The 26,673-nt window shown below is 37.5% G+C and overlaps 2 protein-coding genes and 1 long non-coding RNA gene across 3 annotated transcripts in view; 2 read left to right on the plus strand and 1 right to left on the minus strand.

Moving 5' to 3' along the window:
- rttn (rotatin) overlaps positions 1–16,894 on the plus strand; it is a 70,042-nt gene extending 53,148 nt beyond the window's left edge. The window contains exons 43-49 of the mRNA XM_088642200.1: positions 566–643; positions 1,222–1,348; positions 11,231–11,424; positions 13,073–13,340; positions 14,608–14,711; positions 15,239–15,308; positions 16,519–16,894. Coding sequence (XP_088498326.1) covers positions 566–643; positions 1,222–1,348; positions 11,231–11,424; positions 13,073–13,340; positions 14,608–14,711; positions 15,239–15,308; positions 16,519–16,601 — 924 coding nt within the window. The 3' untranslated portion in view covers positions 16,602–16,894. The remainder of the gene's footprint in view (positions 1–565; positions 644–1,221; positions 1,349–11,230; positions 11,425–13,072; positions 13,341–14,607; positions 14,712–15,238; positions 15,309–16,518) is intronic.
- On the minus strand, positions 12,209–18,854 carry LOC148655562 (uncharacterized). Its single transcript, XR_015940724.1, has 3 exons — positions 18,765–18,854; positions 12,665–13,910; positions 12,209–12,621 (listed from the first exon to the last, which is right to left on the minus strand). It is a non-coding gene; the product is annotated as an uncharacterized LOC148655562 (long non-coding RNA).
- Positions 18,687–26,188, plus strand: cd226 (CD226 molecule). Its single transcript, XM_088642201.1, has 6 exons — positions 18,687–19,044; positions 20,542–20,874; positions 21,601–21,939; positions 23,656–23,746; positions 24,389–24,443; positions 24,791–26,188. Exons 1-6 carry the CDS (start codon positions 18,957–18,959, stop codon positions 24,914–24,916), a joined length of 1,032 nt encoding a protein of 343 aa, XP_088498327.1. The 5' UTR covers positions 18,687–18,956; the 3' UTR covers positions 24,917–26,188.
- Positions 26,189–26,673: the final 485 nt, after the last annotated feature.

Below are 26,673 nucleotides of genomic sequence, written 5' to 3' on the forward strand. Positions count from 1 at the left end.
AATCGTTTTTTAACCCTAGACTGATGAGCATTAACTGCTCTTTCTGAGGTCCTCTGAGATCTCTCTTGATCATTGTATGGCATGTTACCACTAGCCTGTATGGTGAAGATCCATCTCCCAAAATGTTTCTGATCATTATAAAGCACAGGGTTGCCCAAAATCACTCCTGGTTTACTTGTTACCCCATCAAATAGCCACTTGATTCTAATCACCTTCTTCATGGAAACTGAAGTGGGTGTCCACGTTTCATTTCACATACACTAATTAAGTCTTCCTTTTTTTGTACTTCATATACCCTTGTGTCTCACAAACCATTAAATTGATAAATATAATTCATTTTTGGTTATTTAAGAAAGACCTGTTTCAATTTATACAGTACAATCTTGTATACAGATTGACTTACTACCTGATTGTGAGCATCTGGCCCTACATAGCACACAGGCCTATGCTGAGATATGGATATTACATGACCTGCTCCACTTTGTACAGTTTTGTCATTTCTGTGTCATTTTTATCTGTCAGGAATCTATATATAACTGCTTACACACAGTATTTGTGCCAACAGGAGGAGAGCTCTATGAAAGAGTTAAAGATGATTTTACAGCTACTGAGAAACTGTCTTTATCGTTGTGATGAATGCAAAGTAAGTATATATGAACATTGATCCGTTTTTATAAAAGACCTCAAATATTTAGGGTGACCTATGAAAAACAGTGACTCCCTTTCATGGCTGTTTGTGTGGCAGCTGTAGAGTTGAATTTAAGGGCTAAGTAAAGGGAAGAAGAGTTTTCCATTACGTAATGTGAATGTCATATTGTAACATAGACCTTAAACACACTGGTGTGAAAAGAAGTAGCTTTAATGACCTTCACTGTTTACGTGGGGCCTAAACGAGCTGAGATCTGAAGTTCAGGGTGAACCTTTAGAGTCTTTAGAGTCTTTTAGGAATCGGCTGCAAACGTTTCTCTACTCACACCTTAAGACCACACAGAGCGGGGTGTCCCATGGATGTTACTGGGGTAGTTAGCAGCTCACCCCGGGTGATGTCAGGTGGGGGAAACAGCAACCCCAACATTTTCTTGTGCGTTATCCTGGATAAGTAACTCACTCCTTACTAAACAAGGGAGTTTGGGAGTGAGTGACAGGGGAACCAAATGGAATCTGTAGAGCCCTTTCACATTGCCCTAGATGTCTGACAGTGTGTGTTCTGTATGCTCATAGACTGCAGCGACCGATTCCCGTCTGGCTCTCCTGCTGCACGGTCTCTGGCCCTGGCTTTTCTTAGACGACGCTGCGATGGAAGCAGCCTTGGAGCTCCTCTGTGTCTATACAGCTAATTGCACTGCAGGTAAGGTCGCACGTTCTAGAATTAGAGCCTTCACCGATTTTGGTTCTTCTTTTTATTTGTGATGATATTGTGATTATTGATGTCGAGTCCGTATCGCCTTTGTACTTTGTACTTTGATTCACACTACCCGGTTCGCCACATATGTCGTTTAAGGCAAGTGTTCAGTTATTTTCGTTGGATTGTCCCTCTTTTCCAAAGGTCAGTGTTGGTTTTTAAATCTGTGTTTTAGATCAGGCGCACGAGTTGTCGTTTTCTCGAGCAACCTTGTGGTCTTTGCTGCAGCAAACCAAGAACCTGTTTGGGGGGGTTACTCCTGTTTTGCTATACAGAACATGCTGACAGATTGTGTTGAGCACACCAAAGCACAAGTCGCCAAAAGGTTGAGCGGATGTGTCGCTTATACGATATATTCTGCTGTGTGAAATCATAACTGTTTCTAGATCTAAAAACTCGCCTTCATACAGTGTATGTTTCTGTGAAATAACTACACCGTTATTGGTTGTCTTTATTTGTATTGTGTTTTTTGGAACTACATTCCAGGTTACTGTTAAGGCTTACTGTTAAGGTTACTGTTTTTTTTAGTTAGGAGGAAGATTCTGTGCTGCTCCCCAAACTTTACAAGGTTTTCCCATCAGAGAAATGTGTGTCTTATGTTTATAAAAACTTTGCCAGAAAACATCATCATCCTATTTAAAATATTTGTGAAATATCATTTCTGGGGTCTTGTGTTTCAGTAGCTACTGTATTAATCTGAGGATCTTGTCCAGCTTTGTTGAAATAATTTGGGGTATCAGCTTCAAAATACATGACTGGACAGACATACAGTAGGACACCAAAATCACATTTAAGCTTTATGAGTTTCTTATGCAAGTTTGTTATTTTTTAAATGTTTTTGCTAAGAGGGTGCTCTTGAGCTTTGCAAAGTTATTAGAACCTGAAACATATTAAAAAGATGTTCCCGATAACTGTTAATGACCTCTACTAATGACTACTTGCAGGTTTATTACCAAAAGCAGGTCGATCTCAAAGATGATGATTTATGCTGTTTGAGTCTTAATAGTGTGCTTACGTATCTATAAAGGGTAATTTTCCACCTCAACATGTTTTCTGTTGTTTTGGGTCTTGTGCCTTTACATTTACTACAGGATTATTATAAATGCTTTGATTACGGTGAAATTGAGACTAAAAGTAATTCATTAACTCTGGTATCCTTTCTTTTTTTCAAGTCACACTTCCTCTGCAACCCGTAAAATCCCCTTCTTGCAGTAATGGTATATTACAGTAAAAGTGGTCTTATAAAGCCCACTCAGTCAACAATATCCTCCCCGTCTTTTAGTAACGTTTAACTACTCAGCCCTGAGGCTTGATTTGTCAGCTCCAAAAAATACCCCCGTAACTGAGTTTGTACTGTTAGTACAATTATATCTGCTCTGCCTCTGTACTATGGTTTTTGGCTTTATAGCTCAGTTCCTTCAATATTAGAAGGGATGTTTACTTATTTGTGTCCTCAGCAAGCCTCACCATGTCTTATTCACCTATTAATAAAAAGGTTCATATAAACATAACAGGGTAGCTAATTTGTCTAAGGATCCAACCATTTCTTGAAAGAAGCCTGATTGTCGGTTTCAAACACAGGCAGCTTGTTCCACACTCCCACAACCCCTTTGTGTAAAAAGTGCCTCCTGCTCTGAGTTTTAAATGCACTTCCATGTAGTTTCCACTTATGTACTCAGCTTCACGTTTCAGTGTTGAATCTGGTTAGTGCTTGTGGCAGGATAGACACCTATAACTTTGTACTCCTGTGTCCAGTTTTGTCCTCACACTAAACTACTGAAATCTATAGCTCTTCCAACATGTAAGACAATTTGGTGTTGTGACACCTATAATACCAGCTTGTGAAAGCTTGGTTTAAAGCTGGATCAAGCGGCATTCCAGGTGTCTTTGTCTGTGAACGTGCTCTGTCCAAGCACAGGTTAAGTGCGACTGGCCAGCTGTGAGCAATCCTGAAGTGATGTACAGATCGCTTTTGAGTGTAGAGGTTGGGTTTAGCAAGCCCGGCTCCTTCCTGCAAGAGAGAAGTTCCTAGAGGTAACAGATGATGCTGAGCCTACTGTCCGTTGCTGCAGAGCTGGTGGAAACAGCCCTGCGGTCAGAGATGACTGGTCTGACAGGTCAGCGGTTCGGCCTGTCTGGATTTCCTTATCCTCCCTGTCTGGTCCAGGAGCCTCTGCTGAGAGTCAAGACCTAAAGTGTTGGTGATTCCACACTGAATATATTATATTATAAAAATAAATACTAATCAGCATAATTCTGAATTGATTAAAAGAGTTGTGTAGGAAGAAGATTGTGTTTCAGCAGATAGTAGCAGAAAGCAGATAATGATTCTATTTTAGATCTTAATCCAGTAAACCTATCATTCAGAAACCTGTAAGGAGAACTGGTGAATGTAAAACATGGGTTTTTGAATGACTTTTAAAAGTGCAAAATGTCACAATTTGTAATTTTTCATATTTTCTTATGTATAGCCTATTTAATTCATAGTCAGGACTGTAAAAACTGCACCTTGAGTTCACAAATCACCAGTTTGGCACCAGTTTTGAAAGAATACCAAGAACACTTATAGATTAACTATAAGTTTACAGATAAACTGATTTAAATAATATAAATTCGTGATAGGAAACTGCGTATTTTGGTTAGACTGGTTTCTGTTTTTAAAAGCATGAGTCATGTTTTCTGAATTTTAAATAGATTCTGTATTTTCCTTTCAACTTTTTGTTATTGAATATACTATTTTGTGCAGTCTCTCCTTTTTTTGTCATTGTAGGTCAACAATGTACTTGATTACTTATTCCTGTAAGAACAGACTTTTTTCATTATGTGCATGACAGCAGCCTGAGTAGAACAGTGACACATTCGATACAGTTGTCACCCAAGTGTGATTACTTCCTTCCCTATGTATTTCCTAGTAGGAGCCTTTACCTGCTGAGCATGGCAAATAAGATGATATTCCCAGTGTCAAAAAGCTGCTGGAGCTGCTGTTCCCAGACAGTCCTATAGTCATCTACAGTACATTACTCAATAATGATCAACATGGGCTCGCCAGTATTGTTTTTGACATTACCACCCACATTTTTACCTAACTTTATATAAAAGTGATTGAAGTGATTTGGATATTGTTCTTTTCTCATGGTGTTTCGCAATGATATCACCCTCAGGGCATACAGTATGTCATGGGATATAAGGTACTGTGCATTTCATATAACAGGATGTGGGTACACCTGCAAGTATTGAAAAGATGAAACCACACAAGTGCAGTTATTCTTTCATCTGTGAATTGACTGTGTAGCAATATCGTTTTGTTTCTGATGTTACGTGCAGAAGACTCGAGGCTTGGAAGATGTATTGTAGATTAAAGTTTGATTGTAAACCGAAATGAGTAGACAACAAGCAGGGCAGTGTTTTATTATTTACGTCCAATAGCTGTGGTAACAGAGATACTGAGACTGGCTTTGTGTTATTAATAAGAATGTGATTATAACAGACAACTTTTCAAACTGTTCCTGAAAAAAAGTCTGTTTTCTTCGCCTGAAAAGAAAATTGCTGTAAGGTCTGACATTAGAGTGGGGATCTAGATGAGTATGTGAGTTTCAAAGGAGTAAAGAGAGGGTGATTCGCACACCTGGAGAAGGCTTCACAGCTAAAACATTGTATTTCTTTTTTGTTTAGCTGTTTAGTTGTTTTGATCATGGTATTAACAGAACAGGTTTGATCTTCTATATTAAGGTTTGTTCCATATGTGGAACAAAAGCAGATCATGAAGTTGTGGAATTGAAAATGAGATTTAGCTTATTCTCTTGAAGGTGACAGGGCTGTCTTCGAAAAATAAGAACCTGATCTCCAAGCCACAATTTCCCAAAAGTTGGAACAGTTCTGAAGAAAGCCTTCAAGGAGCTTGTGCCTCATCCTTTTAAACAGCCAAATAAAAAATTATCGGGATCTGAACTAACTTTTGCGAACAAGAATGCATAAACAATCTGATTAGAAGACTGCTGATGGAAACTGTGTATAAAGGCAAGCTGTAGAAATGTAGGGTGATATTTGTGTTTTTGAAATTTTCACGTTTTTTCCCCAGACTGCTTAAAAGCAAAAAGTCATTACTTCTGACCTTATTTTACAAGACAGGTAGAGCAATCGTATCATTGAAACCATGTACTGTGCAAAGATCTCAAAATAAATATGCAGGTGTAGTCTTTTTTAACATTCCAGTCTTAATAAAATACCTGATGCTTTTAGAGTGGCTTTGAGGTGGCGTTTGGACATCTGTGATCTGAGCTCTGTTTGCAACGGTTCTCATAAAGAGGGTCGAGGCAGACAAAGGTGTCTGCTGTGGAAATTTCTAATTATAGAGACAGAGTAAAGCACTTTTTCTGCAGGCCATTGATGTCAGCAGGTGATTGTGACATTTCCTATCAAGTTAGGTTTTAAATATCAAGAGTTTTTTTTTTTTAGTCTACAGCATTTCAAGAACTTGAGAACATTGGTTTGGCACAATAATGCAAGTATAAGATTGATTCTGCAGTTTCACTTGATAAATGTATTGGAAGTCAAAATTATGGGGATATTTGAAAACCTTGCTGAAATTGAAATTTAGCAAATCCACAATCATATTTTCTAAAATAATAAAGCCAGCTGTTAATGCATCCATAAAGTATTATACTGTAGATGTACCTAACTTCTGCAGATAACCACAGGGTAAGGGTTAGGAGTATGGATCATGGCTATGATCAGGACTATTTTATAAAATGCTATTATTGCATAGTAGAAGTAAAAACAATAGTGATGATAACCTTTGTTTTAAACAATGCCTTTCATGTTATAGTAAAGGTTAATTATTACATTTGTCACTGGTATTCCTCCTATTAATATTTTTAAATGCCATGAACAACCCATAATTCAAGTGCTCCTTCTTAAATCAACAGTGGGTGCGTTTGAGAGGCATTTTTACCTCATTTACTCTTGTGAAACTCTTGCCTTATTAATGAAGTACAGTATAGATGCAATTGTGAAGCTGCAAAAGTTTAGCTAGATAAGATGCAGAATTCAAGAACAAGCAATTGAATTGGCTGGACAACCTGCCGCTCTGTCTTTGAAGTAGAGATGTCCAGTCGACTTGATAAACGAGATAGTGACCGTGTTTGCACTTACAGTAGGAGTGCACATCGCAAAAACTGGTCTGTATTCAGAAGGATGCAGCCAGGGGATAAAGAGGAAAATCAGTGCAATAGCAGAATGTTACTGTAGGTGTTTGAGAGGTCTCAGATAATTACTTCAAAGTAACAGCTCCCCTTTTTTGTTGATCTCTTCTCTGCCACTCGTTCTAACAAAGGAAACCATGTTTCTGACAACTTTGATTGACTGAGATACTTGCACCTAAAACCATTTATTCGGATACGTCTGGTTCAGATGCACAGAATGGACCCTCAAAAACATGTTAAAAATAGAAAAGAGAAAACTATGGAGGACAGGAGTGGGATTTGTATATGCAAATGACAATGTCTTGTAAGATACAAACCGTTAGAGAGGTGCTTATAATGTTAAGTTTCTGTTACGAAATGTGGAGGTGGTAATGTGCAGGGGTTTTTTGACAGTTTTAAAAACTATATAGACATACAGTGAAAAGGATATATTTTTTTAAAGGGCAAATTCATCAACCTTTCAGTATGTATTGCTTTGGCATTTTGTATTATTTTAGATTATGAAATGAGATTAGAATTTACTATACACATTTATGTTGTGGTTGTCTTATATCTTTTTTTCATCATTCAAAATCAAGTCTGAATACGATACACTTGAAGGCTTGCTGCCATCATGTACTGACATGGGCTTTACTAGGCCATTGGTTCCCAGTAGGTAATTGATCCAGGGATCTCATTCAGCTGTCTTGCGATAGACATCCGGACTTCAGGTTTGATGACTTGTTCCAAAAGCCAACAGCAGATTCATTAATATACTGAATAAAAAATATTTATTTTTATCCATTTAATCTAAACACTTTCTGTATATACAGTACATCAAAACTTTCAAAGAACAAATGTACGAGTTAAGCTATTTATCAAAAACAAAGTAATTTGTTTTTAATCCGTTGTAGAATTTGTTGAAAAAATAATGCACACTCTATAGTGTAAGAAATGTAACATTGTGATATTACATTTCTACTTATTCAAGAATGAACTGTCATATACTGCAAGTCCAACATTCGTAAGAGAAAACCCAATAATAAAAAAAACCTTATATCAGTAAATCAGTAAAAGTTATGCTAAATAAAGAGTCAGCGAAATGTCTTTTTTGCATTTCTCATAACTGGAATAAAAATATCTTTACTAATCCCACATCATTTCCCTGCCTTGCACTGACAAAAAAAATTGGACTTCTTTATTCTGTACAAAATGGTTATGGTATGGGATCCAGATGATGAGTTAGTAAATTAAATTCACTAATGGGGGGCAGGATAGCATAGTGGGCAAGCCTTTGGACTCTTGACTGGAGGTTGTGGGTTCAAGTCCCTGCACCAGACACGTACCCCATTTGCTCTAGTCCACCCAGCTGTATAAAGGGGGACTAGGATGAACTGGCATCCCATCCATGGTCACTTGTTCAATAGTGCCAGAGAAACCCTGATGCTCTGGTGTGATACGTCATGGCGGTTTGGACTTTACCCTGTCTCTAATGAGAGAAATGTTTCTCATGACACTCTTTATCACTGTTGTGGTGGCTAGTTCTTGGATCCTGGGGTGACCTCTGTGTGGTGTTTGCATGTTATCACCGTGGCTACATGTGTTTTCCTGCTTTTCCTGTTAGCATGTGGGTCCTATGATGAATAAGCATCCACTCCAGGGTTTACCTTGCTTCAGATCACATCTTGTTGATCTAAAACTGAGCAATCATGCCTCTTAAAACATGTTTCTTTGTATATTTGCTCTAAAATAACCAACTGTTAAAAAGTATAATGTTAAATATCTTGCTACTCAGGAAAATGTCACATATTCCAAATTAATTTATACCAATATGATATCCTTATAGTAGTGTAGAGTGGAAAAATGTTCTTTATTGAGATTTAGCCCATGTCGATCCTTAATTAAGAAAGTTGTTAATACAATAAGATAATTTAAGATATTTCCAAAATGTACAAGAAAATGCTTCTGTTTTTTTCTTGGAATAATTCACTGCAAAGTAAAGAACAGCTAAAAATACTTGTTGATGATATTGTTGTTACTGTTACTGTTGGTGCAAATGAAGTTCTGATTTTCAGACATGATATTGAGACAGAATATAATGGCCAACCACAGGTATGGGGTGAAAACTTTCCTTATCAGGATTTTCCCTTTCATTAGAATTTAGATGGCGATTGATACACTGGATGGAAAAACAAAAAAAAACCTTCAAAGTTCAAACAAGTTATGTATTTAGTGACCATAAATAACTAACTGACTAGATCTGAAGTGTTAAGGGATGAAAGACTTGTCAAATGTTTTGTTAATTTGAGAATACTGCATTCTATTTTACCCGTGCTATAAAACTGTTCACAATGACTGTATTGGTACACAGTCTGCATTTCTTTTAAATACCACGAGAAGGTGACACTGAAGGGAAACACAATGATATGTTTATTAAATCATTAAGAATTTCAGTTCACAACACTTAAGAAATGAAAACAACCAAATCAACGAAGAAGCATGCAATGTTATTTATTCTGTTTTAAGATGGCAGTAAGACGTTGAAAAGAGAAGGGTTTTGGTTATAACTCTGCTGCTTCGAACAAGTTCTTTAAAATGCAAGGCTTTGAAGCTGCTGGCAGAATCTTAATTGTTTAGTACGCAGAATTCGAAACCCATTGTCGAACTACAGTTCAGAAGTGATTACCATTGTTGTGGTTTATCAGGTTTCTGACAAACCTTCACCAGGAAAGGAGTGGTTTCCCTTTTGAGCCCCGAAGTTCTTGTTAACCCTAAGGGTTTATCCTGGGATAAAGGCTTTAAGGTGTTTTCAAAATAGGGTGTCTCGCAGGTTCTCGCATGAACTGTGTTCCTTGAAAACAGCAGGATGACATTTTAAATCGAGTTGCAATCTTTTTCTGTACAATTTATAAAATGCACTAATGAACTAATATGTCTGCTTTTCCTGTCTCTACTGAACAATGTAATTGGGTTTCACTGTTGTGCTGATGACACTTAAACTGTAACATTCCTGCACTGCACTTTACAAATGTCTGTCAGGTGCTAAGATTTGGATTCAAAATAATGGTCTTAAGCTGAACTGAAACGACTGACCTTTTACTCATATGCTGCAAATATCACTTTTGAGTGTGAAATTAGGATCTTGATGGAAGTCCGAAACCTTGGTGTTTGTTTGGTGTTGTTTTTGATCCTGTCACATGGTTTAAGTGACATACAGGTATCACCAGGGTATATTTCTTCCAAATGTGTGACGTGGCTCAGTTAAGACTTTGCTCTGCCTGCTACCTAAATATTAATACAGTTTCTTGTTTTTTTCCAAGATAAATAAGGAAGCCCAGGATTCTGTATTTCATGTGCTAACTAGAAGTACTCTGCATCTGCACATATAACTCCTGCCCACTGTGGTTTGCACTGGCTCCCTGTGAAATTTAGAATGCACTTCAAGGTTCTTCAGCTCCTGTACAGCGTAAGATGCTGAATGGGCTACCTCTAGTAGTTTAGCTTAAATGCTTACACAGAGTATAGCCCGTTTGAGTCCAATCAATTGAATTGAGTCCACTCTCAGATCTATTGATTTAGGACTTCTTACTACAGCTCAATACAAAGGGTCGTCTCATGTGCAGTGCCTCTGTGGAATTCACAGCTCAAATCCATCCTATATTTAGTGATTATAATTTTAAATCGCTTACAGACTTAGATTTTTGGTAAAGTTATTTGTGCTACTTGTTTTAAGTACATGGGAAAAAACAATTGTATAAAGCAAACTCTAAACACAAAAAGGGGGGCCCCATCATTTTCCCCACAAGCACCCCTCCTAAAAAACGTTCCTCCCTCACCTGCCCCTGTTCCATCAGGTCGGCAAGCCCAACCCGCCAACCGTGGAAGCCTAAAAAACTAAAACAGGTGGATATTTTTAAATTAGCCATGTGAGGTAGTATTCTTTCTTGAAACAGCCTTTGGAGTTGATATTTTAGCATGCAAGAAGAACATGTTTGAATAAGTTTCTGTAGGAGTGGCATGTCATTATCTGTGAAGACTCACCATAGTTTCCTCTGTCATTTCCTGTGTTTTGTATCTGTGTTGAATGTGTTACTGCTGTATAATTGCTGTAGAGTTATGAATTGCTTAGTGTGCTTTCTACATCAGTGTGGTTAAAAACTATGACAAGTGCAGGTCTGTGAATATAAATTACAGCTAAGAAACTACATTTCTGTGATTCTCTAGTAGTGTGTCCATTAATGCAGATCAAAGAAGTCTGCAAATATTTTTTTGTTAAACTGAATGCTAAGATTGGTTCTTTGCTTCGTGTTATTAACTTGTCCTAGTTAGGCAGATGCCTGTGTAGCAACAAAGCACGAGGCTTTACAAGTGCTGCAGTGGCAGTGCACGCTTTGGCTTAGTTAACTTCATAGGATTGTCCCACTTCACTCGTCATATTCACATGCTTTGTTCTGAATGATGTTGCTTCGTCTCTCCTCAAACCACAGTGAGCCTCGATCACAGTCTGCGCTGCAACATTTTCAACATTTTAGTCATGGGATTTTTAAAAATTCCAGTGGTTTGTTGTGTTAGTGGATATAGAGGATCACTCTTTTTTTAGAGCGTTCCAGGAATTGCATTATTGATATAATGTTGATCCATGTTTTAGCTTGCCGTTCGCTTTGCTGGAGCAGTGCAGCCCAGAACACGTTGTCAAGAGGCCCTGCCTGCAGCTCTCTGATGCACAGTGTCATGAAGCTGGCTTCCCAGAAGGCTCCCGAGAGCAGCAGTGTCCAGAGCCTGGCTTTCGCACTGCTGGCTAACTTAGCCATGTCTCATGATTGTAAAGGAGTGCTGCAGAAGGTAAAATCGCCAACACCTTTATAATGAGGACGCTTCTACAAACCAAATGCTTAAAAATTCAATCACTTTTCTTTTGCAGTATGCTTCGTACTTTACTTCAAGACTTTACCATTTTACAGTTTATTAACATTTAGAAATGTGGAAGTATTCCACATTTTTAAAAATAATTCTACAGGTTGCTCTGTGAGAATTATTTTGCTGCCCTTCCCTTGCCAAAGTACACTTGTATCCAAGTTCTACTAAGGACCCATAAGATGGGTAAAACAGCCAGTAGAGAGAGTGCTGAAGCAGGCTGGACACTGAGAGGCCCAGACTGCAGTCACCTCCCTACAAGAGCTACAGGTGTGAACAGGATACCTCTGGGTTTCTCCGAATATCTCCAGCTGATTCTCCAGACGCTGGCTAGAAAGACTATTTGCCAGGCACATGCCGGTCTTTGTGTAAGAAGCTGTGCCTTGCATCATTGTAACACTAATGCAACCCAGCTTGCACAGAATTCCAGGGAAGCTGAGCACTTCAGTGTGATTTGACACATTAGCAGCAGCAGTGCAAACCTCCACCCAACCCCCTGTCTCCCCATGTGGTCAACAGGCCATATAAATAATATCAAGGCAGGCTGCTTCACTCAGCAGCCATTTGTGAGACAGGTTGGAGTGGACTTGTTACTGTCTGTTTGACAGTTGAGTATCGGTGGTGTTCCCTAATGAACGATTATGATTCATGAAGGCCCAACATGGTTATTGAAGGCATGCATGCTTGTTATGTTATGTTACAAAATTAAATCTTTCATGCTTTTAAGGTCCTGTGAGTGGTGGTATGGTTCTTGTATCCTGTGTTCAATTTAGTAACCTAAATGGGGACAGGGACTTTGGATGAGTGCCCAAGATTGACCACAGTTGAATTGTCTTAGATGACAGATTCTGTACCTTATATGGTGGCACACTGTTACTAACCAGTCATAAAATTGTATGTTTTTGTGCGTAATGTATGTAAATTTAGCTAATTTCCCAAAATAAAAGCCTGTTTCTGTCTGTGAAAAAAGTGAGTGAGAGACGAGCTGCTAGCTGCATCCGTCCTCCTTTCTTTATTGCAATGAAGAAATCGCCAGCTTGATTCACCAGAGTCATGTGGTTATGAAGAGCCTAACATTAGGAAGACACTGCAGTGAAAGCTGAACTTCAGCACTTTAACCAATAGCTCATTAAGAGGTCAATATGCTAAACAGAAGCTGAATCACGACAGGAGAAATGTGCTCTGTCAGGGGTACAGTCACAGGCAGATGCTGTAGCACCTACTGTAAACATTCATCAGCATCTTTCCACTTAACAGAAACCAGCTTCCATTTCCTGGACGATAACACGGGCTCACATTATATGTTGGAAGAACAGAACAAAAAAATCTCCATGCGTATATTTTGGTAATTAGTTAATTATCAGGAGCTGGCCAGCTGTAACTTCATAAGCAAAAGATGATTGAAGTGTGATATAGAAAGGTGATACGTATGTAATAAATTGGATTGGGATATATACGAAGAGATTAAAATAATATCTTAAGACAGATTAAGTCTTTATACAAAATGATTTGAATGAACATGTTTTCTCTTTCTTGTGTAATCATTTTTCTTCCTTTCTCTTATATTCTTTTTCAGAGCAACTTCCTTCAGAACTGCCGGTCATTGTCAATACCAAAGCCTGGATCTAAAAGTGCCAGTCCTGTGCTACATTTGTGGCTAAAGCTTTTACTGAACATGTCCTTTGGAGAAGATGGACAACAGATCATACTGAAGAGTAATGGTGCCTTAGAGCTGCTAACAGAAATGACACAGTACAAACCTCGCAACACTAAACCTGTGGCCCTGCTTATTCTGCACAACCTCTGTTTCAGTTCTGCCACTAAAGCAAAGGTTCTAGCTAATGGTAAGACCTTTCTAATGCAACTTTATATCAGTCTGGCTGAAAGAAAGATTTTCTATTGTACACTAGTTCAAGCAAATATCCTTCCTCATGTGTTTAGAAAGACGACAGTGAACGGTACTTGCCACACGTCTCCCGACAAACATTTTTTTTAAATAATTTAAACCCTAGGCACAGCACAAAACCTTTTCCTTTTCTCCACTGTAACCCATGGTCCTTTGAAACGATCTGTTTTCATACAAGGGGTTCTACCACACAAACACCCACATTGTGCAGAGCTGGAGTGAAGCCAGAACTGGGGGCTGCACACCAGCTCAAAGCTGAGTGAAGTCATAAGACTGTTACTGCAGTATATTTAGTAGCACGCAGTCAAGAGTGCAGTGTTTATGCCACTGCAAAAAAAACAGGCGCAAGTACTCTTGACAGAAGTCCTTGTGGCCCCCATGAGCTGGGTTTGTCAGTCGTGAGCACGTGTCTTCCTGCTGCCACTTCAGCAGGCCCATGTGCGGGTTGTCTTCAGCCCTGCGGGTCGGGGGGTTGGCATGAGGTGAGCCAGGCCCAATTCCAAACCAGCTGGAGAGCAAAGCAAAAATGAAGAAATCTGGCATTAGTATTCTTAAAATGTAATGTATAATTTAGTCAAGAATACTGGGGTACAAAGCAAAACAAATTGGGTTTACAGGCAGTTCCACCCCAGTTCTGGGTAGCCTCGGTGTGGCTAAAACTGGTCTGTAGTTAGAACGTAAGACAGTTTACAAGTCAGAGCTGGCTATTTGATCTCGTTCAGCTGTTTCTTGAAGTAGGTCAGGGTATCAGCTTGGACAGTATGGCTGTGTAGCTTGTGCCACAATCCCACAACCCTTGGGGTAAACAGAGTGTCTTATTTTCTCAGTTTTAAATGCACTTTTACGTCGTCGCTGATGTCTCGGGTGCTTCACTGTGAGGGAACGTATCGAGATGGTAGAATTCCCTCTGTGATTTAAATCACAATGTATATATAATATTGCATGAATCCCCTTTTTATTCTGTAATTAAATACATGGAACTGTAATAATCAAATAAATGCAACCGCCAAGTCTGTCATGAAATACCAGAGATCTTCCTTTGTGCTAGTTTCAATCATTACATTATTACATTTAATCTATTATTTATAGCCAACTCTAGGATCAAGGAAACCCAGAAGCTATTAGATATTATTTTTATTGCAACAAAATATGTGAATCCATACAAAGCTGGTTTGTATTATTAAAAAGTGCCAATTTCCTTTCAGATAAAGCAGTCAGAGTTCTGGCATCCTGCTTGGAGAGTAATCTTACAGAAGTCAAGACTATTGGAGCTTCAGCTCTGTGGGCTCTGCTCCATAACTGTCAAAAGGTACCTCTTCAAATATGGCCCAGACTTTTCACACACAAATCGCACAATACTAGAGGTTAATGAAATGAACAGGAAAGGTGATTTATGCAAAAGCTGAGGTTAATGATACAGACTCAGTCACAGCCACCTGGTAATGCGTATTAATTAATTTAGGGTACTCATGAAAATTTGGAACAAATGGCAACTTGTCCCTTGAGCTTCTTGACATCAAAATCTGCTGCATTCAGTAAATAGAAATAGTTATTAATACCAACTAATTATTGGAAATTATACACTTCTTTTTACTGTCTTTCCACTAATTTTCCTTCCATTCCTGTGAATTGAAAGACACATTTGCATGAGAGCATCAGAATAAGAAGTGAACACCTACAGCATGATGATGACTTCTTCAGGCCTTAGTAATAGAGTTTGAGTACTTGGATCTTTCTCATTTGTTAATCAGACAATCTGTTTTCAACAATGGAATTAGTTTTCTTTTCTTGATTGAATGCATATTGTTTCATAAACATTTCAACTTTTATTCAAAGGCCAAGGTGGCTTTAAAGAACCCCTCCACCAAATGTAAAGTTGATGAAGCATACATCTCCGCTAAAAAAGGTATTTTTCTTTAATCTAATTGATTTTTTGTGATAAATTCAAACTGTTTTTGCTCTTTGTTGTTGCTAGCATGTATTTGTACAGTAATACAAGGAGATATCTAAACCCAAAACAGTCTGAACACTTCTAACAAGACAAAACAAAACAGAATGCAGAATTAAAAATATTTTTAAAGCAGGCAGAAGTTTTTGAAAGATACACCAAAAGGTAACCTAAAACTGTTGAGTCGAAACAGATCTAGCCATTGATATTGCGCAAACTTTTGTTGAAAATATTTCAAACAGGCTCCGCGAGGCCTTCGTCTTCAATTGAGAAGGATTGAGAAATATTGTTGTATTATCCTGATGTTCCATCCTGGCACAGGGTCTTCTGTTGTTTTGACTTTGTTTGAATCAGTCATTCACTGGTTTGGTCTGGAGTTTTCAGGCCTTAATCAGTGATTGTTATAAGGTGTCTACAAAACCTGGTAAAGTTCACCTTTAAGGTGGACCATAACCCTCCAGATTGAGGAGTGAAAGCCACTCTTTTGATTTTACTTTAAGCCTCTGACCTACCCTCACTGTTTATTGTAGTCAAGCAGCGCTGGACTTCTTAATTAATTCTTCTGATCTTTACACCCCTCCCTGCACTGTTAAAATCCACCAGGCTAACATTTTGCAGTGCTCAGATTATGAACTCACGCAAGTTGATAAGTATCTCTTTACCTGGCAGATCAGTACAGAAGGCAGTGTCAATTCAAAAGTGTCTTATTTTGTCGTTCCTGTTTTCGGTTCGCTTCTGTTGTTTCAATCTTCATTTTCATTCCTAGTCATAGTCATGTTTGGACTTAATAGCCATCTCATTAATCAGAGAATGTACTTACTGTATGTTCTAACAACTTAATATTTTTCTACCCAGTAGAATCAGTAATACAGACAAACTGAAGGACACTTGAGTCTTTAAACAACTTCAGGAGAAACTAAAAGGAAAATTGGACTTTATTGTAAACCATTGTCCATGGACACACAAAGCGTCAATGATGCTGTTTCTGCAAAGGATGATGGAATTTAATGAACAGTAGTGTTCACTTTGAAAAATGAAGTCAATGGAACCATTAAAAGCACTTGTTTTGTTAATGGAGATAGACATTCACTGCAGATAATGGTGAATTAAAACTAACAGAAACCTGTCTGTTTTAAATACATGTTTTTCTTTTTTTTTTTCTTCACAGAAACTGCAAAAACAAGCGATGAACCACTAATTTCATACCTACTAAAGTGCCTTGAAAATCTAAGTAATCTCTTAAACAGCTAAGCATTTCTCCTGTGAAGGCCCCGATTGTATTTGTTATAATCATGGAAATCGCAAAATCTGTGATTTCATTGATTGTTCTAAAGGATTTATTTTTGAAGCATATTTGTGAATAAAAAATGACATGTGTATATATACTATTTTGTAACTGTAAATTAATTTGACAATTTGTCAAAAATGTATGATAGAGTATGTGATGTTATTGATAATGTTCTGTGACTAAATGTTATTTATAGTTTATACACATATTTCGAGTATTTTAACCTACTGAATAAAGAAGTCATTTCACTCACCTACCCTAGTGTAGTCGTGTGTTTTAACCAGCACAATGTTTAGTACTTTTTATAATTTTGAAAATTAAATGCAAGAAATATTACAATTATGACATATAGCGTGATCTTGTCAGATCTCTGAAGTTAAGCAAGGCTGGAACTAGTCATTACAGAGTTAAGAGACTTCTGAGCATAACCAGTTTGTTGCTTTGTTAAACTCGTAGGTGCTGCTCTTCCCTTCTGTAGGAGAAAGCCTTTTGCCTTCATTCTTACTTCCCTTTGTTGTCTCAGATGGGAAATGTGCATTACAGTTTGGTAAAAGACACAACCTTACACACCTTTAACATGACATGATCCCATTTACAAAGGATACAGCGCCTGATGTTGGGGTTTTGAGACAGGTCGCTACCAGCTTTGTACATTGTTATTTGGTCCACATCTTGCAGTGAAATTGCTCCGATTCAGGTTCGTTGGGGATTCTGATGGATTGCAATCACCAAGCCTCACCATAGATTTTCTATGGATTTATGCCAGGACTTTGACCTGGACACTCAGGGATTTTCACTCTCAGACCACTTCAGTGTGCCTTTGGTCTTGTGTTTCAAGTCATTGTCCTACTGATGTGTGAATTTTCTGTGCAGTTTTAGAAGAAAACGTGGTTGAGACACCCAAAAATCTAAGATTTGCCTCTACTTCATCCATTTTGTTTTCTAGTCCTAACAAGCTTTCCAGTCCTGGTTGATGGTTGATGAGAAGCATCTCCATAACATGATGCTACCTTTGTGCTTGAGTGTAGAGATTTTTAACTGGGAAATGTTTTGCATCTGATGTAGTGATCTATAGTTACGTCAGAAAGTTCCCATTTTGTCTTGTCTCACAAAACCGTTTGCCACATGTTTGCAGTATCACTTATAAGCTCCAATCCTGGATTTGAGATGGGTTTGTCACTCTGCCTTTCAGGCCAGGTCACTTTTTGGAGTGACTGGGATATTGTTTGACTCATGAGCATTTTTACTAGCTAGTTTTCTGCTTGGTTTGGAGCGACGCCCTAAACTAGGCAGTGTCTGGGAGGTTTGATTGCTGTGCCTTCCATTTCTTGATGACTTAGTAGACCGTGCTCACGGGGATATTTAGATACTTTTTATTATTTGTGTACCCTTCTCCTGATCTCTGCTTTTCAGTGACTTTATTACTGGATTTGAAAGCACCTTATTCTTCATAGTTGAGTCTTTGCTTAAATTTAACTATATTTCACTATATAATACCACACGGTTTAATATAGAACTGCTGTAATTAATTGTGTGGCTTATTATGGTAATTTTGTGCAACTAAATTAATTTGCCAAAGTGTTTGAATATTTATGCAAACAGAACTTTTTCATTTTCTTTTATATTAATTATCTATTTCCATCTTTTTGTTTTTTATTTGAATCATCTGTGAAGTAGGTTGTTTACAGTATAACTAATATTAATTGCTACTTCAAAGTGTCATGACTACAAGTTATAAAAGAACAAAATGTGAAAACTGTGAAAGGATCTGAATACTTTGGAAGGCACTGTATGTGGTATTTAAATTGTTAAAATCCATACTAGAACATTTGGTAACACTACAATGAATACACTTTAATTTGAACTTCACATGAAGTGATACATTATTTTCTGTATCATACTGTATATATTAAATACAGTTCTCATGTTATGTTCATGGACTAGTACTTTCCCTGTTCGGGATTAAACAGGAGCAGCCACTTTCACTAAAGAATGTCTAAAAATTCCTTACATTCATTTTAAAGATGTTTACTATCCTAAACAAGAATGAGAAGTAAATCAAAGTTGCTGGCAGGCCAGAACAAAAGATTCTAATAGCCAAGTAGAAAAAAAAACAAGAGACTCACTTGTGTTTAACCTCATCAGTAGCAGTCTCATTGTTCCAAGGGTTTCATTTCATACATTCATCACTTTTAATGTCACTGCTGCGTTTCACTTCCTTTGCAAATGATGAATCGTTGTGTGTGAAGTACTGTGCTATAGTGTGTGTGTGCACAGGAAGTGCTGGTTAGTTCATTCCACTCCTCAATGCAGTATTCATGCTGGCTAAGCGGGATAAGATGGAGACGACACAAAAGGAGTACTGGTACTTCATGGTACTTATGCTTATATTAAGTTGGCATGGAGGTAAGATGCTTTTTTTTTCCCTTCAAGCCAAACAGGGATTAGGTTGTTACAAAATGTATAGATGCTAAAGTTTTGAAAAGTTCCTAAAATGTGATTCTCAGTAATTGTGCCAGCATCTCTTTTGCTCAACTGCACCCATTAAAGAGGGAAAATCATTATCTGTTAATGATATTTTCATATCTTTTGTTGCATGTCTGTATTGTATAGAGTAAATAATGTGAAGAATTTACAGAACATTAAGAGACGTATTTTTGTTGGCATATAGCACATAATTTATTTTAGGGAAGAATAATCAGTTTTCTTTTTCTGTTGGAATTAGATGGTAAATGATTGAACTTTGTGGAGTACTGGTTGAAGTTGAGTGCAATCTCTGGCCATTGTAACTATAAATCTAGGGGTTTACTTTTACATACTGTACACTCAATACTACCCTAAGGTATTGGCAATTTAGTATTACATTTCAAACCATTGAAATGTTTACTTTAAATACTATTCACCCAGTGTAATCAGAAAATTAACATCTACAGTACAAGCTTTATTTCACCCAACTGTTAATGGATTTGAGCTGAACATATACAGTATACAGTACATACAATAGGCATATAGACCAAATATTTGAAGCATAGTTGATAGTTCCAAAATTAATTCGCATTAAGTATTTTCAAGACCTGTCCATGGATATATACTGTTTCACAAGTAGTCTTGCAAATGTATCGTATCCGCTAACATGATTATATATATATATTATGTCTTGAATTGTGGCCTATTCTGAATTGATGGTAGTATAGGAGCTGCTCTAGTTAAATTATTATTTTCAGTGTATGGCATCAGATGTGAATGAAATAACAAAACTGGAAGCTGGAGTGTTTTTGTAAAGCTCCCCCTGTAAATATAAAAATAATTAAAGATTCTAGTCCCATTGTATGTACAACTCGTGCTTTCAGACTTTCAACAGTAAGAATGGTCCATTAATCCTACCCTTATTTATTTCCATTTAACTCTATAAAAGATATAGTTATTCCTGTGGTCCAGTGTAGAAAGCATAGTGTAGTGAGGCCATAGTGCAAAATCCTGATGCTAAATTCACTGTGGTAAACTGGATTAAATGTTTCATGTGTTGTGAGTAGAGCACATACAGTATACATAAGGGCAGTGTGATCCCAGGATCTTCTGTGATGTGATCTCAGAAAGCGAAGGAGCCTAGAGTCCAGACTCAATAATGGTGAAAACAACAGTGTTCGAGTCTATACTCAGCCAGAGAAAAATAATTAATATGAATCAATAATTCATGTAGTTTTCCCTTTACTTGCTGATTCGTAAGTCTAAGCTCAGTGAAAGAGAGGACTGTGCACAACAACAAACATCACTTTTCATCGAAGCACAACCACCCACCCAGCCTGTATTGACTTTGGTTTAGAATCCATTTTGCACCTTTTATACAGTGGCTTTTCACATTTCTTCCTTATGTAAAAAAAAAAACCCTCTATTTTATTTCAGATGCCACTCTGCCAAAAACTGCTGATTCAGTTGTGAAGCTGGAGACGAACACGACGCTGACGTGTACCTGTCCTTGGAGTGGTAATCTCAGCCAGATCTCCTGGGAAAAGAGAACAGACTCACAAAAGGAGAAAGTAGCGGTTTACCACACAACATACGGCCTTTATGAATTTGGAAAATATAAAGGAAGAGTCAAGCTTCTGAAATCATTACCATTGGATGGAAGTATTTTAATCACACAGACCACAGAGGAAGATCTGGGACTTTATCAGTGTTCCATACACTCATTTCCAAAGGGCTCGTGGACTAAAGACATTCGTGTGGAAAAGACAGGTAAAGTATTTACCTTCATCATCAATGCATTGATTAACTTTATGGAGGAGTGCCTCTTGTTTGGTTCAGTCAGAAAATACACGAGGAAATGCTTTTTGTGTGGTATTCTAAAAAAATGGAAACAAGCGGCAGTAATTCAACAAGAACATTTCTGGAGTATATTTTACAGACAAAATTTTGAATTTATGAATTTGGGGTGTAAGAATAATACAAATACTATATTCAGGTGGGTAGCTGCGTCAGCATGCGTAGGCTGCAAAGGAACAAGTAATAGGTTTATTCCATGCTGAAAAAAAGAAGAAAGAGAACACAACGTTTCGGCCGTTGAGCCTTCTTCAGGTGACAAATACTATATTGTTTATGTAGCACCTGATGGGGATCTCAAAATGGCACTTTGTGGTCATGAAACAGATAAACACAAAGTTCGTCAATGAAGCGGAAAAGCTAGAGTAAGAAAATGAGATTTAAGACGGATATTGAACTTGCTGATTGACTTGCAAGATCTGATATTGGGCTGGATGATCAATTCCACAAAAGAGAAACGACGGAACAGAATTCATGGAGCCGCCCTGCTTTGGGAAGTGGGCGCAGGTCAGAGTGCTTAGTGTGCTAACGCATTTAGTACATTATTCTAGAAATAATAAGAACACAGTGTTAACAGCTTGGTTAAAATTTAGAATTGTTTTCTTTATTTGGTAAAATAACACTTCTTTTTTTTTTTAACAGTGAACATCGATGACAGCGAAAATAGATCAGAGGTTGTTGTTGAAAAGGGTCACAATTTCACACTAAGGTGCCACTATGTCCAAAATGGCACAGTACACCAGGTGACGTTTGAGAAGCTTGGAGAGAATTCTAAAGACACCATAGCCCTCTGCAACTTTTCAGATGGAAACTTCACTGGTTCCGATTACAAGCAAAGGATTCTGCTGAACTGCAGCAGCATACAGGCCAGCCTGCTCATCATGAATATAACAGACAAAGACGGAGGAATTTACCGGTGCCGCTTGAGAACTAACTCAGGAAATCAAACCACTACGTTATCCCTGAGTCTGCTTAAATGGGGTACGAAAAAGGTCCTAAAATTCCTCATAAAATAAATGTATACTTAACAGTTCCACTTTTTTTATCTTGGCCATATATAGCATTGTGTATCACATTGGTTGAAACAATTGGGTGAAATGTTTTGCTGTTCAGCTTTGATCATGCTGTTTACTTTACTTCATTATACTTTATTTTACTCTACTAACACTTATTACACTGTATGTTATGTTTATTTATACGGCGACAGCCTGTGCCATAGTTATTATTCATGTAATAACTAACGCGCTGTCAGACATTTTGGCCACGGTTGCGTGTAATTAATTAATGTAGGTTAGCAGGCTTGCCAAGCAAGACATTTGGTATTTCCTCATTTTGATTTTGAGTAGACGGCAGGGGTTTTCAGTTCTCGCGTTTAGTGTAAAATGTGATGAAAGTGTACTGTACACCAGGGCTCCCCAGTTCTGGTCCAGGAGGCTTAATTGGGCCGGTTTAACAGCTTCTCCCAGCTCCTCAAGCGCTGCTTCATTAAAAACAAACCTGGCAAGCCTGCAGACACCTGGCCGTGTAGGACCAGTATTAGGGACCGCTACTGTAAGTAATTTCACAGTACCAGAGCATTCCCAGTGTTCATTTCGAAACACAGAAACAGTTTCAGGATTGGCACAGAATCCCTCAGCAGTCTGTGTGAAGGCAATAGCTTCAGGGAGGAGTTAGGTCTCTGGAAGTCTGTGATGATGTGGTTTTTGCCGACACTCCTCTTGTTGCCTTGAGTAATATACAGTATTAGATGCCAATAAGTCCAGTCCACCTAGCTATACAAGTGGGTTCCAGTCATTTCTGTGGGCAGTACTGTGAACAATCCACATTATATCGAGGAGGAAATCATGTGCTCTTAGTCCACTTAATACTGTGGAAATTGTGATAAACTCCAGCCTAACAAGGCTGCAAGCTCACTGAAGGACATATCAGGAACGAGAGAAGGTCCTTAGTAGTTAAGGATCTTATCCAGATGTTCTTTGAAAGAGGCCAGGATATCAGTTCAACAACATGGCTGGGTGGCTGGATCCACACTCCCACCACCCTTTGGAACAAAGCCTTCTCATCAAAGCTTTTTGACGCTGAAACCCGGGTTTCATTCTAGAAACTCAGTTTTGTTACCTCATTTGCTGGATGCAGTAGCACTTTCAGGTGGTTATGTCGCTGAGGTGAACCGCACACGGTGCCGAGCTATAAAAACTGTTCTGCAAAAACATCTGCAGTACAGCTGTGTCACCGTTGATCCATATTGGTTATGTCATTAATGTGACATACACTACCCTGTGCAGGTATATTAATACAGCTTCACATCCCTCAGACACATGCACAGTTAACGCAGGTCAATTATTTTAGAAAGATGTTAGAAAGGAAATGTAATTAACACAAAGCATAAAATGATTAATTGCGTAGACTGGGAATAGGTTCATCAAGGCCAAACGGGATGAACTGTCCTAAACAACCTCATAATTCCACACATTTTAAATGATATGGTGAGAAAGGAATTGATTTTAATTCTGATGTGTTGTTCTGGCAAAAGCAATTCTACTCAGTGAAATTAAGATACAGAGCATTATGCTGCACCATAAACATCTTAATAGTAACAGATGTGTTGTTCTATTTGTACAAGAATTGCAAAAAACTGTAACACTTCCCAGTAATTGTATTCTTAATGTAATCATGTTTTTTGTTGCGTCCATACAGACATGAACCTAATTTTCTATGCTGGAGCGGGAGCAGCAGGATTTATCGTTTTAGTGATTGTGGTGGCTACAACCTTGGTGTATCAAAACAGGTATATTATTATTATGATGATGATTAAATTAAAAAACGGTTTTATTTGGTACTCACACTGTGCCCTAAAACCTAAGAACATACTTCTAGCAACAGAACATATCTTTTGCCTGAGCTTTGCCTTACGCAAAGTGTTGTACTAGAACCAAGAAAGAGAAGGTTTTGAATTTGTTAAGTCTGATGATACATCATTGGACTTCTTTATAAATGTTTAGGGCAAAAGAAGTAGTGTTATAGTGTACTTCCAGTCACCTTATGATAGATACATACTCCTCCTATAAAGGAAGGGAATTAACAAGGAATTTTCTTTCCTGCATGCATTAGAAAATGTTCAGATATTAAATAAAATGTTAAAAAAATTTTAAATGAATGCATTTCTCCCTCCCGATGTAAACTTTTTTCAGTCTAAGATTTTTTTCCATTAGACCCAAAGCAGACAGAAGCAAAATGGAAAAAAAAAACAAGTGGTACCCTTGAGATGCAACAGATGAAATGTAAAAAATTAGATTCACTTTGCAGGGGATTTTCTAAAATATTATTGTGCCATAGAAGGCAATCGTTCACAACTGAAACATCAATGCAGCCATTCCTGAGTTTATACTCTTTTTGAATAATTAGTTTTGTTCTACTTTGTTTTTTTTAGGCGTAAAAAGAAGAGAATGAAGACAAGAGACAAATTTCAAGTTGTGAAAAAACGGGTAAATATTATTTTTCTCTCAATTCACACATACAAAAAAGGCGCAAAATTAAAGCTGTGTTTTTTTTATTTCCCCCACTTCATGTTTTGGTGTACCTATATTTAAAAATGTACAGAAATTGAATACAATATGCTAACAAGGTGCCTCAAGGTGGAAACAAGCAATTTTAGTTTCAGGTTTAAAAACGAAACCTTGTTTCGTGAAGCCGCAAGCAAAAAAACGTAAAGAGTTCATCTTCCTTGATTCCAGTTCTCACCGAATTAAGATTTGGTTACGATATTTTTACTGTATGATTAATCGTGGTTAAATCTTAACTTACTTCACCCTTGTCCATTTATGTCTTGTAGCAGCTGAACAACTATGAACAAGCATCAGTCTATGACCGGATGAAAAAGAAAGCCAAACATCAAGACACTGATGAGATCTATGTAAATATTCCAAATCCTCCTCGTCGAACGAAGAAGAAGACATAAGGCTGTCATCAAGCTGGAAATGATCGATCGGAATTCCAAAGGATGTGGTTCACTTGGAGAAGGGAAAGACACTAGGAATTCTCAACAGATAATTTTCTGCTCTGAGCACTTGGAAGAATAGTAGCAGTTTCTTTCATAAGAAAGCATTGTGCTACGTCTACTGTATCTGTGGATTAAAAAAGTGCTACTGTATGCAAGGATTTTGATCCCACTGTTCAAAGTAAAATTGATGCATCGCCAATTCAAACAGGCATGAACTGTTAAGTATTTTTTGCAAAGAAAACTCAACTGTGCCTAATAAGCTTTTTATTTTAAACAATACTGACCAGTTACCAAACAATAAAGTGGAAATTAGTCTCCTACGAATTTTTTAATTCAATATTTACACCATTTTCCATATTTTCATATTCCGAAAATAATTTCCTTAACTTTAAGCAATATTAACTGAGAATTGTGGAAGATTTGTTTGTCTAATAATTTTGACAAATAATACTTCGATTTTACTCAAACTGTATGGAGAAAACTTTTTTTATTAAAGGTTAATAATTAATATATCTGTTTAAAACAAAGTGATTATCTGAATTTGGTGAATTCTTTAAGTAAACTTGCCACTAACAAGGTACGGACATTTTTTTATTATTACAATTCTGATATATTTTTAACAAATTGAAAATTTGCTAATTATACTTCTCGTACCAAGATGTTCATACAGATTTATTTGATGGTTACATTTTAGTATTGTTATTAGAATTATTTTTTATACACAGTTTAACTTTATAAAGTGTAGTACAAATTAGTTTGGTAGTGGACAAACCATATGTGAAATCACCAACATCATTTTGTATGATGGTACTTGTATTTTGTATTTCTTTTGAAGTTTGTAGTTGAATTTCGGTGCCTCTGATTTACAAATAATTCATCTGTCCTTGACCTTTCTACTGTTTAACTGCTCAGTTTCAGCTGTAACTCCTAGATGATCTTGGGATTTGAAAGACAGAGCACTCATGGTTATCTGAAGTTACAAAGATATGCATTTTTTTGTGCAATGAGATCCAATTTAATCTGAACTATTAATGGATTGATTCATTAAATGTATATTTATTACATGAAAATAATTTATAATTTACTCATGAATTTCCTAAAATAACTTCTAAAATGCTTGTATGTACAGAGACGTAACAAAATAAATGTTAGTAGTAATTGTAGGTACTGTGTTTATAATGTCGTTTCTAATTAACAGCTCAGTTAATAAAGCAAATACAATAAGACAAATTGTGGACTGCTTGCGAAATACCTTGTGACTATGGAGGCTAGCCTGACACTGTGTGGTTGGATAGCTACATTACAAGCCAAGAGATCAGAACTGCATGAACAGCAAGAAAATACTGTACTTGAGGCCACAGCTCTTCAGTCTTGGTCCTAAAGGACTAGTCTGTCTGGTACTTATTCCATCTTAGAAGTTGAAAGTTGAAATTTGACTTAGTTCTTCCACTTTAAAGATTTTTTTTTTAAATACCTAAATGAGACATACATAACCACACGGTCAGGCCTGAGGCAGAGGCAGAGGCAGAGGCAGAGGCAGAGGCAGAGGGCAGTGCTAAAGCAAACCTAGCAGTAACAGCAAAGGAACAAGTAATAGGTTTATTCCATGCTGAAAAAAAGAAGAAAGAGAACACAACGTTTCGGCCGTGGAGCCTTCTTCAGGTGTGAGAGAGACAGGGCAGTAGGCAAAGGTAAAGTAGCGGGAGAACAAAGGT

Source organism: Lepisosteus platostomus, chromosome 8 (assembly GCF_059453375.1).
Source record: "Lepisosteus platostomus isolate fLepPlt1 chromosome 8, fLepPlt1.hap1, whole genome shotgun sequence".
NCBI lineage: Eukaryota > Metazoa > Chordata > Actinopteri > Semionotiformes > Lepisosteidae > Lepisosteus > Lepisosteus platostomus.